Source organism: Lipotes vexillifer, unplaced genomic scaffold, assembly GCF_000442215.2.
Source record: "Lipotes vexillifer unplaced genomic scaffold, Lipotes_vexillifer_v1.1 scaffold178, whole genome shotgun sequence".
In the NCBI taxonomy this organism is placed as follows: domain Eukaryota; kingdom Metazoa; phylum Chordata; class Mammalia; order Artiodactyla; family Lipotidae; genus Lipotes; species Lipotes vexillifer.
Window position 1 is genome coordinate 4,854,434 of NW_006775603.1, and position 15,067 is coordinate 4,869,500.

At 38.5% G+C, this 15,067-nt stretch overlaps 1 protein-coding gene across 1 annotated transcript in view; it reads right to left on the reverse strand.

Annotated features, from left to right (window-relative positions):
• Nucleotides 1-15,067, reverse strand: part of HPGDS (hematopoietic prostaglandin D synthase) — a 29,566-nt gene that overhangs the window by 732 nt on the left and 13,767 nt on the right. Inside the window, exon 4 of the mRNA XM_007450025.1 lies at nucleotides 11,015-11,113. Coding sequence (XP_007450087.1) covers nucleotides 11,015-11,113 — 99 coding nt within the window. The remainder of the gene's footprint in view (nucleotides 1-11,014; nucleotides 11,114-15,067) is intronic.

A 15,067-nucleotide genomic window follows, 5' to 3' on the forward strand; every position in this document is an offset into this window, starting at 1 on the left:
GAGCGTGCAAGTTATCTTTAGAGAGTTCATAGTTTCAAGTTACATATTTTTGGCTAGCATACATTATATTGAATCACATCTGAAGACATGTCTGACCATTAGTGTAACCCTAAGATTGGCCACTGGACAGTATTAGGATGGTGGCAGCATAGGCCTACTCTTGTATACCTGTTTTTTTTAATTTGTACACTTGTTTTGTGCTTTTATGACTAGATGCTAATCTGGATGACATTACTTTGCCTCCATATAAATCAAAGAATGAAGTTTAAATATGGATTATTCTTAGTTTGCCTTTTGTTTGGAATTTAATAATGCTGATTTCTAGTGTTTTATGAACTTGCTTACTAAACACCTGTCAACTAGGAGAGTCTACTCGTTAGAGGATTCAGAGTTCAGTCAACAAATATTTATGGAGTACCTACTATGTGCCCTGTACAGGTCTAGCTCCTGGGATTGACTAGAGAGCAAGATGTGATGCAAGCCCCTTCTCTGGTGCAGCTTTTACTTCAGAAGCAGGAAGACAGACATCAAGTGTGGTACAGGGGATCGGCCAAGATGGCAGAGTAGAAAGGCCCTGAGCTCACCTCCTCTTACAGGCACACCAAAGTCACAAGTGTCTGCAGAACAGCCATCGATGAAGTAGACCAGAATCTACCAGAAAAGATCTTCTACAGCTAAAGACATAAAGAAGGAACCACACGAGATGGGTAGGTGGAGCTGACTCACAATATAATCAGTCCCTTACCCCCAGGTGGGCAATACACAAACAAGAATACTTACACTGCAGAGGTTCTCCCATAGTAGTGAGAGTTTTAAGCCCCATGTCAGGCCCCCCAGCCCAGGGGTCCTGCACCAGGAAGACAAACCCCCAGAGCATTTGGCTTTGAAGACCAGAAGGACTTAATTTGGGGAGTTCCAAAGAACTAGGGGAAATAGAAACTTCACACTTAAAGGGTGCCCATAAAATCTCACACCAGGACCCAGGGCAAAAGCAGCAATTTAATAGGGGCCTGACCTACTTGCTGGTCTTAGAGAGTCAAGGAGGCAGCTGCAGCTCAAACTAGAGACATAGAAACTGGCAGCAGCCATATTTGGCAGCTTTCTACCATGTAGGCACCATTGTAGGATCCTCCCTCCAGCTCATGAGTGCCAAGACCTGGCCCCATCCAACAGCCTGTAGCCAACAGTGCTGGGGAGCCTCAGACCAAAGAACTAACTGGGGGTGGGGGTGGGGGTGGGGACACAGCCCCACCCATCAACAGACAGGCTACCTAAAGACTTCCTGAGCCCAGAGCCACTCGAGACATGCCTCTAGACCTGGCCCTTCCCACTAGAGGGCCAAGACCCAGCTCTACCCACCAATAGGCAGGTGCTGGCCTTGCCCTCAGGAAGCCTGCATTAGCCTCTAGACCAGACTCATCCAACCAGCAGGCAGACACCAGATGCAAGAAAACCACAATTCCACAGCTTATGGACCCAGGCTGCCCACAGCAGGCCAGACCCTGCCCTGGGACCAGCTGGGCCCTGGCTCTGCCCACTAGCAGGCCAACACAAGCTGTGGGACACCCCAGACCCCATACCCAACTGTACCAAGAGCTGCCTCCCCACCTCCACAGCAATCTGACACCAGCTCTAGGATCCCTGGGCCCTGCAGCAAGATTCCCACATTCCAGGACCAGTTGTGACTGCCAATAGTCCAGCACCAACCCCTGGACCTAGCTTCACCCACCAGTGGACAGGAACAGCCACAGAGTCTTCTGGATCCCAGCTCCATCCACCAGTGAGCCAGCACTAGCCCCAGGACCCCCTGGGGTTCTGAACTCAGCCCTCTTGTGACCAGGCCCCACTAACCAGCAGCCTCCATACAAGGCAAGGCCTGGCAACCAATAAGACTAGGGACAAACCAAGCCTACCAGACCACCCACATAGCCTGCTGGCCACAACAGAAAGACCCTCACAGCCCTCCTGGGGAAACCCTAGAGCATATAGCTTGGGTGACAAAAGTGGAGTGCCCTGCTGGGACGCATAGGACATCTCCTACAGAAGGCCAGTTCTCCAAGTTTGGGAAATGTAACCTACCAGATACATAAAAATACAAATAGCAACTTAGACAAAATAAGGCAGCAGAGGAACATGCTCCAGACAAAGGAACAAGATAAAACCCCAGAAGAACTAAATGAATGGAGATAAGCAATCTACCCAAGAAAGAGTTCAGAGTAATGATCATAAAGATGATTAATGAACTCAGAAGGAGAATCGATGCACGGAGAAGTTAGAAGTTTTTAACAAAGAGTTTGAATATAAAGAACAACCAAACAGCTAAAGAATACAATAACTAAAATGAATACACTAGAAGGAATAAACAGTAGACTAAATGATACAGAGGAATGGATCAATGAGGTGGAAGACTGAGTAGTGGAAATCACTGATGCTGAACAGAAAAAAGAATGAAGAAAAATGAGGACAGTTTAAGAGACCTCTGGGAAAACATCAAGTATCAATATTCGCATTATAGGGGTCCCAGAAGGAGAAGATAGAGAAAAGGGGGCTGAGAACATATTTGAAAACATAAGAGCTGAAAAATTCCCTAATCTGGGAAAGGAAACAGTTACCAAGTCCAGAAAGCACAGAGAGTACCATACAGGATGTGTGTTCCCAAAGAGGAACACACGAAGAGACATTGTATTTAAAATTACAAAAAGTAAGGATAAAGAAAATATTAAAAGCAGCAAAGAGAAAGTGAAAAATAACATACAAGGAAATGCCCATAAGGCTGTCAGATGATTTTTCAGCAGAAACTCTGCAGGCCAGAAGGGAGGGACACATTATATATAAATCCCCTATATATATATATATATATATATATATATAGTGATAAAAGGGAAAAACCTATAACCAAGAATATTCTCCCCAGCAAGCTCTCATTCCGATTTGACGGAGAGATCAAAAGCTTTACAGACAAGCAAAAGCTAAAAGAGTTTAGCCCCATCAAACAAGCTTTACAACAAATGTTAGTAAATTCTCTAGGCAAAAAAGATAAGGACACAACTAGAAACAAGAAAATTACAAAATGAAAAAGCTCACTGGTTTCAAACATACAATAAATGTAGGAAATCATCCACACACAAAGCTAGTAGGAATGTTACAAGACAAAAGTAGTGGGGACTTCCCTGGGAGTCCAGTGGTTAAGACTCTTGCCTTCCAATGCAGGAGGCACGGGTTTGATCCCTGGTAGGGGAACTAAGATCCCACATGCTGTGGGGTGTGGCCAAAAAAAAAACTTAAAAAAAAAAAAAAAGCAAGTTTGGGAAATGTAACCTACCAGATACATAAAAATACAAATAGCAACTTAGACAAAATAAGGCAGCAGAGGAACATGCTCCAGACAAAGGAACAAGATAAAACCCCAGAAGAACTAAATGAATGGAGATAAGCAATCTACCCAAGAAAGAGTTCAGAGTAATGATCATAAAGATGATTAATGAACTCAGAAGGAGAATCGATGCACGGAGAAGTTAGAAGTTTTTAACAAAGAGTTTGAATATAAAGAACAACCAAACAGCTAAAGAATACAATAACTAAAATGAATACACTAGAAGGAATAAACAGTAGACTAAATGATACAGAGGAATGGATCAATGAGGTGGAAGACTGAGTAGTGGAAATCACTGATGCTGAACAGAAAAAAGAATGAAGAAAAATGAGGACAGTTTAAGAGACCTCTGGGAAAACATCAAGTATCAATATTCGCATTATAGGGGTCCCAGAAGGAGAAGATAGAGAAAAGGGGGCTGAGAACATATTTGAAAACATAAGAGCTGAAAAATTCCCTAATCTGGGAAAGGAAACAGTTACCAAGTCCAGAAAGCACAGAGAGTACCATACAGGATGTGTGTTCCCAAAGAGGAACACACGAAGAGACATTGTATTTAAAATTACAAAAAGTAAGGATAAAGAAAATATTAAAAGCAGCAAAGAGAAAGTGAAAAATAACATACAAGGAAATGCCCATAAGGCTGTCAGATGATTTTTCAGCAGAAACTCTGCAGGCCAGAAGGGAGGGACACATTATATATAAATCCCCTATATATATATATATATATATATATATATAGTGATAAAAGGGAAAAACCTATAACCAAGAATATTCTCCCCAGCAAGCTCTCATTCCGATTTGACGGAGAGATCAAAAGCTTTACAGACAAGCAAAAGCTAAAAGAGTTTAGCCCCATCAAACAAGCTTTACAACAAATGTTAGTAAATTCTCTAGGCAAAAAAGATAAGGACACAACTAGAAACAAGAAAATTACAAAATGAAAAAGCTCACTGGTTTCAAACATACAATAAATGTAGGAAATCATCCACACACAAAGCTAGTAGGAATGTTACAAGACAAAAGTAGTGGGGACTTCCCTGGGAGTCCAGTGGTTAAGACTCTTGCCTTCCAATGCAGGAGGCACGGGTTTGATCCCTGGTAGGGGAACTAAGATCCCACATGCTGTGGGGTGTGGCCAAAAAAAAAACTTAAAAAAAAAAAAAAAGTAGTAAAATCATCAGTGTCCACAATAAGCAGTTGAGGGATACACAAAACAACTAGATGCAAAATATGATATCAAAAACAGTAATCATGAGGGAAGGAGAGAACAATTGCAGTGTTCTTAAAATGCATTTGAAATTAAGAGATCACAGCTTAAAAAAATCATAAATATATACAGAGAGACTGCTATATAAAAACCTCATGGTAATCACAAACAAAAAATCTATAATAGAAAAGAAAAATGGAATCCAAACATAACACTAAAGATGGTAATCAAATCACAAGAGAAAAGAAAGAGAAAGGGGGAAGACCTACCAAAACAATGCCAAAACAATTGATAAAAATGACAGTAGGAACATACATATCAGTAATTACCTTAAATGTAAATAGACTAAATACTCCAATCAAAAGATACAGAGTTGCTGAATGGATCCAAAAACAAGACTCATATATATGCTGCCTACAAGAGACTCACTTCAGATCTAAAGACACACAGACTGAAAGTGTGGGGATGGCAAAAGATATTCCATGCAAATGGAAATCCAAAGAAAGCCAGAGTAGCAATAGTTATATCAGACTTTAAAATAAAGACTGTTATGGGCTTCCCTGGTGGTGCAGTGGCTGAGAGTCTGCCTGTCAATGCAGGGGACACGGGTTCGTGCCCTGGTCCGGGAAAATCCCACATGCCGCAGAGTGCCTGGGCCCATGAGCCATGGCCGCTGAGCCTGCACGTCTGGAGCCTGTGCTCCGCAACGGGAGAGACCACAGTGATGAGAGGCCCACGTACAGCAAAAAATTTAAAAAGTAAAGACTGTTAACAAGAGACAAAGAAAGACAGTACATATTGATCAAGGGATCAATCCAATAAGAAGATATAACAATTGTAACTATATATGCACCATGCACCCAACATAGGAGCACCTAAATACATAAGGCAAATATTAACAGACATAAAAGGAGAAATTTATATTTATAGAGCATTCCATTCAAAAGCAGCAGAATACACATTTTTTCCAAGTGCATATGAAACGTGCTCCAGGATAGAACACATGCTAGACCACAAAACAAGCCTTGGTAAATTTAAGAAAATTGAAATCATATCAAGCATCTTTCTGACCACAATGCTGAGGCAGGAAATCAACTAGAAGAGAAAAGCTGCAAAAAAACACAAACGTGGAGGCTAAACAATATGCTACTAAACAACTAATGGATCACTGAGGAAATCAAAAAGTACCTAGTGATATATGAAAACAAAAACACGACAATCCAAAACCTATGGGATGCAGAAAAAGCAGTTCTAAGATTATAGTAATACAAGCTTACCTCAGAAAACAAGAAAAATCTCAAACAACCTAACTTTGAACCTAAAAGAGCTAGAGAAAAGAACAAACAAAACCCAAAGTTAGTAGAAGGAAAAAAATCAGATAAAGATCAGAGCAGAAATAAATGAAATAGAGGCAAAAAAAATTAGAAAAGATCAATGAAACTAAGCCAGTTCTTTGAAAAGATAAAACTGATAAAACTTTAGCCAGATTTATCAACAAAAAAAGGAAGAGGGCCCTAATCAATAGACTCAGAAATGAAAAAGAAGCTACAGCCATCATCACAGATATACAAAGGATCATAAGAGATAAATGAAATTGAAGATGACAAAAACAGATGGAAAGATATACTATATTCTTGGATGGAAGAATTAATATTGTTACAATGACCATATTACCCAAGGCAATCTACAGATTCAATAAAACCTCTCAAAATACCAAGGCATTTTTCACAGAATTAGAACAAATAATTTAAAAATTTGTATGGAAACACAAAAGACTCTGAATAGCTAAAACTATCTTGAGAAAGAAGAACAGAGCTGGAGGAATCACACGCTCTGGCTTTAGACTATAGTGCAAAGCTGCAGTAATCAAAACAGTATGGTACTGGCACAAAAACAGACACATTGATCAATGGAACAGAATAGAGAGCCCATAAATAAACCCACGCACTTATGGCCAATTAATCTATAACAAAGGAGGCAAGAATATACAATAGAGAAAAGACAGTCACTTCAATAAGTGGGTCTGGGAAAACTGGACAGCTACATGTAAAAGAATGAAATTAAAATATTCTCTAGGGCTTCCCTGGTGGCGCAGTGCTTGGGAGTCCGCCTGCCGATGCAGGAGACGCGGGTTCATGCCCCGTTTCGGGAGGATCCCACGTGCCGCGGAGCGGCTGGGCCCGTGAGCCATGGCCGCTGGGCCTGCGCGTCCGGAGCCTGTGCTCCGCAAATGGGAGAGGCCACGACAGTGAGAGGCCCGCATAACGCAAGAAAAAAAAAAAAAAAAAAAAAATTCTCTAACACCATGTACAAAAATAAAATGTATTAAAGACATAAATGTAAGACCAGAAACCATAAGACTCCTAGAGGAAAACATAGACAGAATAACACTTTGACATAAATCGTAGCAATATCTTTTGGATCTGTCTCCTAAAGCAGAGGAAATAAAAGCAAAATTAAAATATGGGACCTAATTAAATGTAAAAGCTTTTGCACAGCAAAGGAAACTATTGACAAAATGAAAAGAACCTACTGAATGGGAGAAAATATTTGCAAATGACATGACTGATAAGGGGTTAATATCCAATGTATATAAACAGTTCATACAATTTAATTACAAAAAGACAATTAAAAAATGGGCAGAAGAACTGAATAGACATTTTTCCAAAGAGGACATGGAGATGGCCAACAGGCACATGAAAACATGCCCAACATCACTAAGTATCAGGGAAATGCAAATCAAAACCACAATGAGATGTCATCTCACACCTGTCAAAATGGCTATCATCAAAAAGAACACAATAACAAATGTTGGCGAGGATGTGGAGAAAAAGGAAAAGGGAACCCTCCTACACTGTTGGTGGGAATGTAAATTGGAGCAGTCACTGTGGAAAACAGTAGGGAAGTTTGTCAAAAAACTAAAAATAGAACTACCATATGACCCAGCAATTCCCCTCCTGGGTACATATCTGGAAAAGATGAAAGCTCTCATCTGAAAAAATACATTCACCCCAATGTTCATACCAGCTTTATTTGCAATTGCCAAGATAAGGAAGCAACCTAAGCAACCTGTCCATCAACTGATGAATGGATAAAGAAGATGTGGTATACATATAAATGGAATACTACTTGGCCATAAAAAGAATGAAATTTTGCCATTTGCAGCAACATGGATGGACTTGGAGTATATTATGCTAAGTGAAATAAGTCTGACCGAGAAAGACAAATACTGTATGATATCACTTATATGCAGAATCTAAAAAATACCACAGACTAGTGAATATAACAAAAAAGAAGCACACTCACAGATAATAGAGAACAAACTAGTGGTTATCAGTGGGAAGAGGGAAGGGGGAGGGGCAATATAGGAGTAGGTGATTAAGAGATAAAAACTATTATGTATAAAATAAGCTATAATGATATATTGTACACCATGGGGAATATAACGAATATTTTATAATAACTATAAATGGAGTATAATCTTTAAAATTTTGAATCACTATATTGTACACCGGTGACATAATATTGTACATCAACTATACTTCAATTAAAACAAAAAAAATCGTAAAGTGATAAAGGTGATATAGACAAAGTAGAGTGATGAGAGGGATTCTCAAGTGATCAGGGAGAGAAGTCCTTTAAGAGGGGACATTTAAGCTAAGTCTTGAATGATGAAAAAAGATCCAGACATGCAGTGATTTGGGGATTAAACATTTCAGGCAGAAGGAGGAGCAAGTGTAAAGGCTCTTAGGTGGGAGTATGACTTGTGTCCGAGGAAAAAACAAAACACCAGAGTGTTTGGGACACTTTGAGGAAGGGAGAGAGCACTAAGAGATGGGGTTAGGAGATAGGTTACAAAGGAATTTTAAGAAAAAGCAGAAGGAAAAAAATATTTTACATTCTTAGAAATTGTTCAATCAATAAGGGCAGAGAAAGGAACATAAAAGATATGGCAAGTTTGCTTCTCTGTCTCCTCAGGACTCAGCAGACAGTGATTAAAATAAGTCACAAGAGCATGTCAAAAAGCAGTATCTTGTCTCCTAGAATGGAGTCTCCTTGAAAGCAGGGACCCCAACTTACCACGGCTTCTAAATCAGATTTAGATTTGATTTTTCTCTTGGCAAGACTACTTCATAGGTGGCAGTGCACTCCTCTGTCAGTAGGCCCGTAATATCTGGTTCTCTCCTTTTTTGTGATATTAACAATTGTTGATAGTCATTGCTTAGATCCATTGATTCATCATGGGTTGGAAAATGGTGATGATTTATTTTAAACTCTCCTTGTTTGTTTGTTTGTTTGTTTATTTATTTATTGGCTGCGCTGGGTCTCCGTGCGGCACTTGGGCTTCTCCAGTTGCGGCGAGCAGGGGCTACCCTAGGTTGTGGTGCGCAGGCTTCTCATTGGGGTGGCTTCTCTTGTTGTGGACATGGGTTCTAGGCATGCAGGCTTTAGTAGTTGCAGCATGCGGGCTCAGTAGTTGCAGCACAAGGGCCCCAGAGCACGTGGCTCAGTAGTTGCGGTGCACAGGCTCCAGTAGTTGTGGCGCACTGCATGGGCTTAGTTGCTCTGCGACATGTGGGATTTTCCCAGATCAGGGATCAGACCTGTATCCCCTGCACTGGCAGGCAGATTCTTAACCACTGGACCACCAGGGAAGTCCTCTTTCCTTACTTATTAGCTAGAGTACCTTTATGTAGGCAAACTTTGTCCATCAATTTTTTTATCTTGAGGTATAATTGGCATAGGAATGGCACGATAAATGCTTTATTCAAACCCCTCAACTTTTTTAACAGTTTTCGGAATACAGACAGTCTCTGGCTTATGATGGTTCAACTTACAATTTTTTGACTTTACCATGGTGCAAAAGTGACACATGTTCAGTAGAAACCGCACTTTGAATTTTGAAGTTTGATCTTTTCCCAGGTTAGTGATATGCTGTATGGTACTCTCTCATGATGCTGGGCAGTGGCAGTGAACCACATAATCAGGAGGGTATACAACTAATACACTTACAATCATTCTATACCCATACAACCATTCTGTCTTTTACTTTCACTACAATATTCAATAAATTACGTGAGATATTCAACACTTTATTATAAAGGCTTTGTGTTAGATTATTTTGCCCAACTGTTGGCTAATGTAAGTGTTCTGAGCAAATTTAAGGTGGGCTAGGCTAAGCTATGATACTTAGTAGGTTGGGTGTATTTTTTGACTTACAATATTTTCAATTTACAATGGATTTATTGGGACATAATCCCATCATAAGTCAATGAAAATTTGTAATAATTTGGCTCCATAACATCTTCTAAAAGTCACCAATGAAGCTTTGGTTTTGAGGGGTGTGTGTGTGTGTGTTTGTGTATTTGGTGATGGTGGTTGTCATAAACTCATGGATTCATTCATTTTGATTTGTTTCAATCCATTGCAGTTAATATTCTTATTGTGGCTTGAATTTTCTCATCTTTGGCCAGTGAGAGCCTCTACAAGTTGACTGCTAGGTCGTTCTGACACAACTCTGGTGTTGTTGCGGGGGGCGGGTTGTGATAATTTATTTGGTTCTATTATGTCAAAGTATTCCCGGCTCATGTTTTACGTTTCCTGTCCCAAACTGAGAATGAGCTATTTCTCCAAGAAGTTCTGGTTAGTTTTAGTATTTAGAGACCAGAATCTGGGTCCAAGGGGTGGCCAGAACAACTAGATTGGTCATTTTTTCGAGAAAAAGAGACACAAAATGCTTGTTGTCTTTACCTTAAGAAAAAGTACATCGTGAACTGAAACTGGTGTACAATTATTATTTTTTTGTCCTGAGAAAATATCTATAATGAGATGTATAGTCAAATCACTGTGTTTTTAAAAATGACGATGTTTTGGGCTTCCCTGGTGGCACAGTGGTTGGGAGTCCGCCTGCCGATGCAGGGGACGCAGGTTCGTGTCCCGGTCCGGGAGGATCCCACATGCTGCGGAGTGGCTGGGCCCATGAGCCATGGCCGCTGAGCCTGCACGTCCGGAGCCTGTGCTCCACACGGGAGAGGCCACAACAGTGAGAGGCCCACGTACCGCAAAAAAAAAAAAAAAAAAAAATGACGATGTTTCTTAAGATAGTGTTTCACTAATAGAGTCCACAGGTACTTCTCCACGTAACCTGTGCACCAATTTGACACAAGTTCATTTGTTTCACTTTGCTTTAGTTTGTCAGTGATAGCTTTTTTAAATGTTTTTGTTGTTATATAATTATATAAAATATTTTAGTTCATGTTTCCAGAGTTAACTCCACTGAAAAAGTTTTATTCAAAGAAGTTTAGCTTTTGTCCCTGCTCTCTAACCTACTCCCTCCCTACGAGTAACACTTTTTTCAATACATTTTTATAAAGTTTTTGGTTTATCCATATATGTATATGCTTGTATTTTAAGATGTAAAACATACTCACAGAGTTACCAATAAACCACTCTTTTTCCCCTAAGTATGTGTCTAAATCTTGCAGAAGATGAGATGCATCACATGTAAGTAGCTCCTTAAACATCTGATCCTAAGAGAGGGAGAAAAAAGATTCCTTTAAGCATAATAAGAAAAACAAATGAGTTGAAGAGGAAGTAGATTTTTCCATCTTCTTTCTCCCACATGAGTTCAAAAAGGAAGTAGCTACCTGTTATTGGTGGTTGTTGCTTGTTTGTTTTTTAAAATGTATGGCATGGAGATTCAGGTCTGATTTTCTATAGATCTTATTCTTCCCTTTATTACTCATGGATTAAAAAATAAATATTGTCATCAGTTCTTATTGTTTCTTTGTATATAATGACTAAATATTTCATCAATAAAATCTTTTCATGGTTTTTTATCTTAATTTTTGTTAATGAAAATTATTCCATTATGTTTTTACATTTCTAAAATTCCCTCCCTTTTTTAGGCTCACTCCCTTTAAAGTGAAATAATTTAACTAAAGGTAAAGAAATTAATTTATTTTGTAAATAAAATTTATTTTTAAGACTATTATTAATGAAATATTATTATTTTGTAAGATTCCTCCAGTTTAGCAGTCTTTCATCTTACAGTTACACTTAATGGAAGTAATCCATAATGAATAGTAATGTTCTTGGGCAGATTTCCTCTGTTTGGCTTGACATTGTACCTTAGGGTGAGATTTCTCTGCCTTGACTATCATCTGTAAAATGAATCCAAGGTGCTCCCTTTTGATATAATATGTAAGATATTATTTCAAACCAAATAATATCCTTGGGAAAAAATAACAGATGTATCCATTTAAAAAACTTATCTTTGTGTTTTTACTTGAATCTTTGAAGACCAAATAATTTATTCATGGCCTCTTTCTTGGTAAGAGGTATTTATTTGTTTATATACGAAAATCAGGCTGGTTCATATTGTGGATATGAAATGTAAGCCAAACTCAAAATACTATAAAATATACATATATCATTAATATTCATAAATGAATATTATAAAATCTGTAATAAAATCAGCCTCTATTAAGATAAGACAAATAGTGGATAAATCCCTCACCAATTTACTGATTTACTTCCTGTTACTATTATGACTTAGCTGAGTAATATATATTATTATAACATAATGCCTTATATTTGTAGGGCACAGTTTGCAAAAGCATCATTACAGATTTACATAGGTTTGCCACATTTCATGAACTGAAGGTTGGGAAGTTTGTCATTATTTTGACTTTACATGCTTTCCACGGTTCTATACCACCTTTGTACATAAGGTTCTCTCTCTATGGTTAACATATTCATAGTTCTAAATAAAATAGTGTGAATCCTTCAGCCCCTTCCAAAGAATTTGTGAGCTAAGAGGCAATGGGCCCAGAAACACGTGACATTTCCCATAGCTTAGCTTAAATCAGCATCAGTTGGGGAGGTAATAGCCAGCTTCGCTGTCCTAGAATAGCTAGAAACAGGAGGGAGTTAAATGGAACAGGATGTAGATGCTGTACAGCTTTCCAAAAACTCCTGTGCGTTCACCTGGGTGATTCTGCTACTTTTTCTACTGTGCATTTCCACAGCTTAAGGTACACCAATGCTTTGTATATGCAGTGCCAGATAAAAATCTTATCTCTGTGCTCTTGAGTTCCTTAGCCCAGGTTCTCTTTATGTGTTTGGCGAGAATCATATCAGTCTAATGAAATGTAAATTGCTAAACAGCATAACCATTAGTATTTAAGAGTCATTTTAAAGAATACTCACCAAAATAACCTAAAGAAGATAAAATTTTCTTACATATCCTTTTTAAAATGCATTTTCTGATAAACCCTAGATAGCCATTCCTGTACTTGGTGGACTCAGAAATTTCCTCCCACCTCCCCCAGAGAGTTACAAGGAAGGAGATTTTTGCACATTAAAAAGTCATTGCTATTGTATTCTATCAAATGACATTTAGAGGATTTAGGGAGGTTTGCATATTTCTCCAAAGCACCATTTTAAAATCCACACTGCCCAAATCGTTTAGGATTGGAAATGGGCCACTGCTGTCCCTTCAGTCCTGCTGATCCATCACCCTCCCCCGCCGCAACCCCCTACCCTGTTCTTCAGATGAGGAAACTGAAACAGACACATTGAATAACCACAGAAACACTAGTGATAAATTCAAGGATTATCAGTGTGACCAATGCTCAGAGACATATTTTGCCTTTACTTTTTTTAAATTTTAAATTGGAAATGGAAATTTTAGCATGAAACATTTATAATTATGTGTACTTGATAGATTTTTAAAGAACATATAAGAAGAGGACTATTTTCACTGTTCATCCATCTTTACTGTGTCAATATTCTGCTTTTGAAAATTTTATCTGACCACAAGGTGGCAGCAATGCAACCCACTACGGAGAGACTAAGTAATGAGACGCAAAAGAACTGTGTATTTTTCATTGTATGCTGGCCAGGTCCTGCTTATTAATCAGATAGTCTAGCTATTCGCAATTATTTCTGCAACATGTTGTCCCTTCATATGATTTATTCATGAACTTGGAATATGTCCTGTGAATTTGTTTTTCTGAGGTAGGTAGCATGTAAGAGCATTGTTATTCTAATACAAAGGTAGAGTTCCCCTTATCATAAATGTTTAAGAACATTTTCCTTTGGGAGAAATGGAGAATGGAAAAATAGAGAAGTAGAGAAGGGCAAGCCCACATGGAACAAAAACCTTTAGATACTTTTTTCTAAATTGAGGATTATGCATCTATTTGTCTCTGCATTTATAAGGATATGTGAAATATAGATGTCACATCTGACAAATAAAAGGAAAAACAATGAGCACTGAATTATATAAAAACACTATAATAATTAATATTTAGTGAACACTTTCCACCTAGCTGTAGGTACTTATGCTACCATTTAATCCTCCCAACATACTTTGAAGCAGATTGTATGATATCCCTACTTTACAGACATAGAATGTGAAAATTTGATAGGGAGTTAAGTGACAACTGGTAAAAAGAGAATCAGGATTCAAGCCTGGCAGTCTGACTCCAGAGCCCAAATGTATCTCTATCCTCAAAGATGAGTTTTTATTTAAGACTTTGTTCTGGTTAGTCAGGTATCTGTATATATATGTATGTGTGTGTGTCTCCCCACACACCTTACATTTATGTCAAGGAATCGGTAAATGTGAATACTTTTATGTTCCAAATATCTCTGTTTAAATCAGAGGGTCCTAATTAAACAAACAGTATTTAGAATAAATATGCTTAAGTAAGTTGATAAGACTGCCATTTGTTCTGTGCTGTAGCTTTTGGATACAGGCCTTAAGCCATAACATGTACGTAAATACTCCTGCACAGCTGTTTTGAATGGCTGCTACCACTGTGGCATTACATCCAGTGGTTAAGAACATGGAGTCTGAGCCAGAGTGTCTGGGATTTGAATTCCTTGTGTACCACTTACCAGCTAATTAACCTTAGGTAAGTTATTTACACTACATGAACCTCAATTTCTTCATCTGGAAAATGAGGTTAACAACAGTTTCCAAAATTTTACATGAAGAAGTCTTGAGGATAAGAGATATGAATACTGGAGATGTGCCCCAAAGTAAACAAGGGAGTAAATAAAAACAGAGGACGTCATCCAGGAAACAGGACTCCAGCTCAAGAGAAACATGTTCCTGGGATGGCAGTGAAGGAAAGTCCAATGATGACAGCTGTGCAAAAACCTAGACAGCTCTACAAAGGAGAATGGAAATCTCTGGCTCGATAGCTCCAAGAAAATAATGGAAACAGTAGATTATCTGATATCATTGACTTTGTGAAAAATTGCATTGGCCGGCCATTGGATAGTGCGGGAAGGTTCAGCAATAAAAGTAAAAAAGAATTAAGCAAATGAAAAAAAGACAATTACTAATTTGAGGAGGAAAGTGAGAAAGGAAATATAATCAAAGTATACCACAATGCACAGTTTGGTACAATATCTGCATAGGCATACTAATGTAATGACTGAATATAGATTTCACCACAAATTTTTTTTTT